Raw genomic sequence first — 1,921 nt, 5'->3', positions numbered from 1 at the left:
CTTTTGTTGCCAGTTGATAGCCCAGCCTGGAATTGGACATCAAATGACACTGTTAATGGTAAAAGAAGCAAGCCAATGGTTTGATAGGTTTCTCAAGTAAAAGTGTCGATGATTACATTCATTGGTTAACATGATTTCAGCTTCCGACTTCGTGGTCATAAACCTGCTCATAATTTATGCATTGCGTTGCTATAATTCTCTTTACCATGGAATGTAGCTCTTATGGAAATTTTAGTAGTAAGGTAGTAGCATTCAAATACCTTTTACTAGATATTCTCTTATTTGACATTCAATCAAGGATCTGAAGATGCAAAAAATTGTTGGTGACAATTTTAATTTTCACTCATATTTTGAATTCTGTAGAGAGGGAGGCAAGAATGCAGTACACCTGAATCCTTTAAACTGGATTTTTTAAGCTTTCTAACTGAATTCGAAGCTTATCTATATGGATCTATTATTACTTTATTAAAGGTCTTGCATCATTCTTCTTCTATAGCTTGTTGGTGTCGTTGGAGCGATTACACCATGGAACTTCCCTTTAGCAATGTTCACTTGCAAGGTATACTCTCTAGTTTAACCCATTTTGCATATAGTTTGAGATTTTAAATATGGATACCTTTTTTGTTTTTGCTTGATGCCTTTATGCCTTTTTGAAGATCATAAGCTCTCTATTTATATTGTTTCAGGTCACTCCTGCTCTAGCTTGTGGTTGTATAGTAGTTATCAAGCCTTCTGAACTTATGCCCCTGACAACTTTAGCAGTGGCTGAGCTTTCTCTTCAAGCTGGCATACCACCGGTAAACTTTACTACCTATATTTTACAACGACGACCACATTGTCATCCTTTTAGTTCCATGCTTTCTTTTTCACACGACAATTTATTTTTTTTATTTTTTTCTTTCCACGGCCATTTATTTCTTGTAGATTTTTAGTCAATTAAAACCTGGCCCGAACCAATTGAACTTTTCGTGTATTAGAATCCTTTGGTTTTACTTGATTTGATGAGTTTTGCAATTGGCATCAACTGAAGTGAACTGTTTTGGTGGCTTCAAAGAAATGCTAAGTTTGATTCTCATTACTTATGTTTTGACCAAGTTTTAGACTACTACTAGTTTTAGCTATGAAATTGGCTGGCTTTTTCCTGTGACTTTTTCCAGGGTGCCTTCTTTCGGCAGTTTTGTTTTTCAGATCTGTACGCAAGTCCGACTACCTGGCTATGCGTCATGGATTCATTAGTGTGAGTTTTTATCTACAACAAATAGTCAAATTCCTTCATTTTTGTTTTGTATTGTGCTAACTTTTTATTCTTATAGGTTCATTTATCCCCTGGAAGTAAGTTCAACTTTCAAAAATATATCAAAAGGTCATTAGAAGACAATTTCAAGATAGTTGTTGGAATTAGGTATGACATTACTGGTTGTGGTTCTATCAAAAACTTTTCTAGTTGTGTTGGTTTTTGATAATGGATTTCTAATTATGCATTTTAATTTTGTAACTGCTCCATGATGTCAACAAATCCTTTGCTATGGCCTTCGGTTGTGGTATTTTTGCTTCAATATGTTCTTTGGTGAGCTCACGTCTTTAATCAAACATTTTTCTGGTTATTTATATTCTCAATTCAAATTCAATTTAAGATGCAGTTTTTCATTGGATCATATTGTTATTTCCAGGATGGCAGGCGTTGTTGTGGATAGCCGTGTTTCCTCTACTTGTAAGCAATTTTATATATTATGGTAGTAGCTTTCCTAACTAGTGCTGAAGTTCAATCTCAACCCTGAACTGCTTGCAGGCAATCTTAGGAGTGGGAACAAAGCTACAAGCTATTATAACACAAATGGCTCTTCAAAATCCAAGATAGGCATGCAGTTATTCAAGGACGCAGAGAGGGCACACAAATAGAACTTAAGGCTTTTGATTCTGT

The 1,921-nt window shown here is 35.1% G+C and overlaps 1 protein-coding gene across 2 annotated transcripts; it reads left to right on the top strand.

The window, feature by feature from the left end:
• Positions 1-207: 207 nt before the first annotated feature.
• LOC147515862 (succinate-semialdehyde dehydrogenase, mitochondrial-like) lies at positions 208-1,442 on the top strand. Of its 2 annotated transcripts, none has more exons than XM_086594517.1 (4): positions 208-559; positions 687-797; positions 1,176-1,237; positions 1,314-1,442. In XM_086594517.1, exons 1-4 carry the CDS (start codon positions 545-547, stop codon positions 1,369-1,371), a joined length of 246 nt encoding a protein of 81 aa, XP_086450643.1. In that variant the 5' UTR covers positions 208-544; the 3' UTR covers positions 1,372-1,442. The 2 variants fall into 2 exon arrangements, with proteins under 2 accessions (XP_086450643.1, XP_086450642.1); XM_086594516.1 differs by having other exon boundaries at positions 219-559; positions 1,158-1,237.
• Positions 1,443-1,921: the final 479 nt, after the last annotated feature.

Source organism: Coptis chinensis, chromosome 2 (assembly GCF_015680905.1).
Source record: "Coptis chinensis isolate HL-2020 chromosome 2, ASM1568090v1, whole genome shotgun sequence".
Taxonomy (NCBI): Eukaryota; Viridiplantae; Streptophyta; class Magnoliopsida; order Ranunculales; family Ranunculaceae; genus Coptis; species Coptis chinensis.
This window is presented reverse-complemented; position numbering and strand designations above follow the sequence as displayed.

Excerpts from the sequence above, each read along its gene's own strand:
- LOC147515862 (XM_086594516.1), top strand. Across the intron at positions 798-1,157 it reads TTCAAGCTGGCATACCACCG|GGTGCCTTCTTTCGGCAGTT; the intron begins GTAAACTTTACT and ends GACTTTTTCCAG. Across the intron at positions 1,238-1,313 it reads TGCGTCATGGATTCATTAGT|GTTCATTTATCCCCTGGAAG; the intron begins GTGAGTTTTTAT and ends TTATTCTTATAG.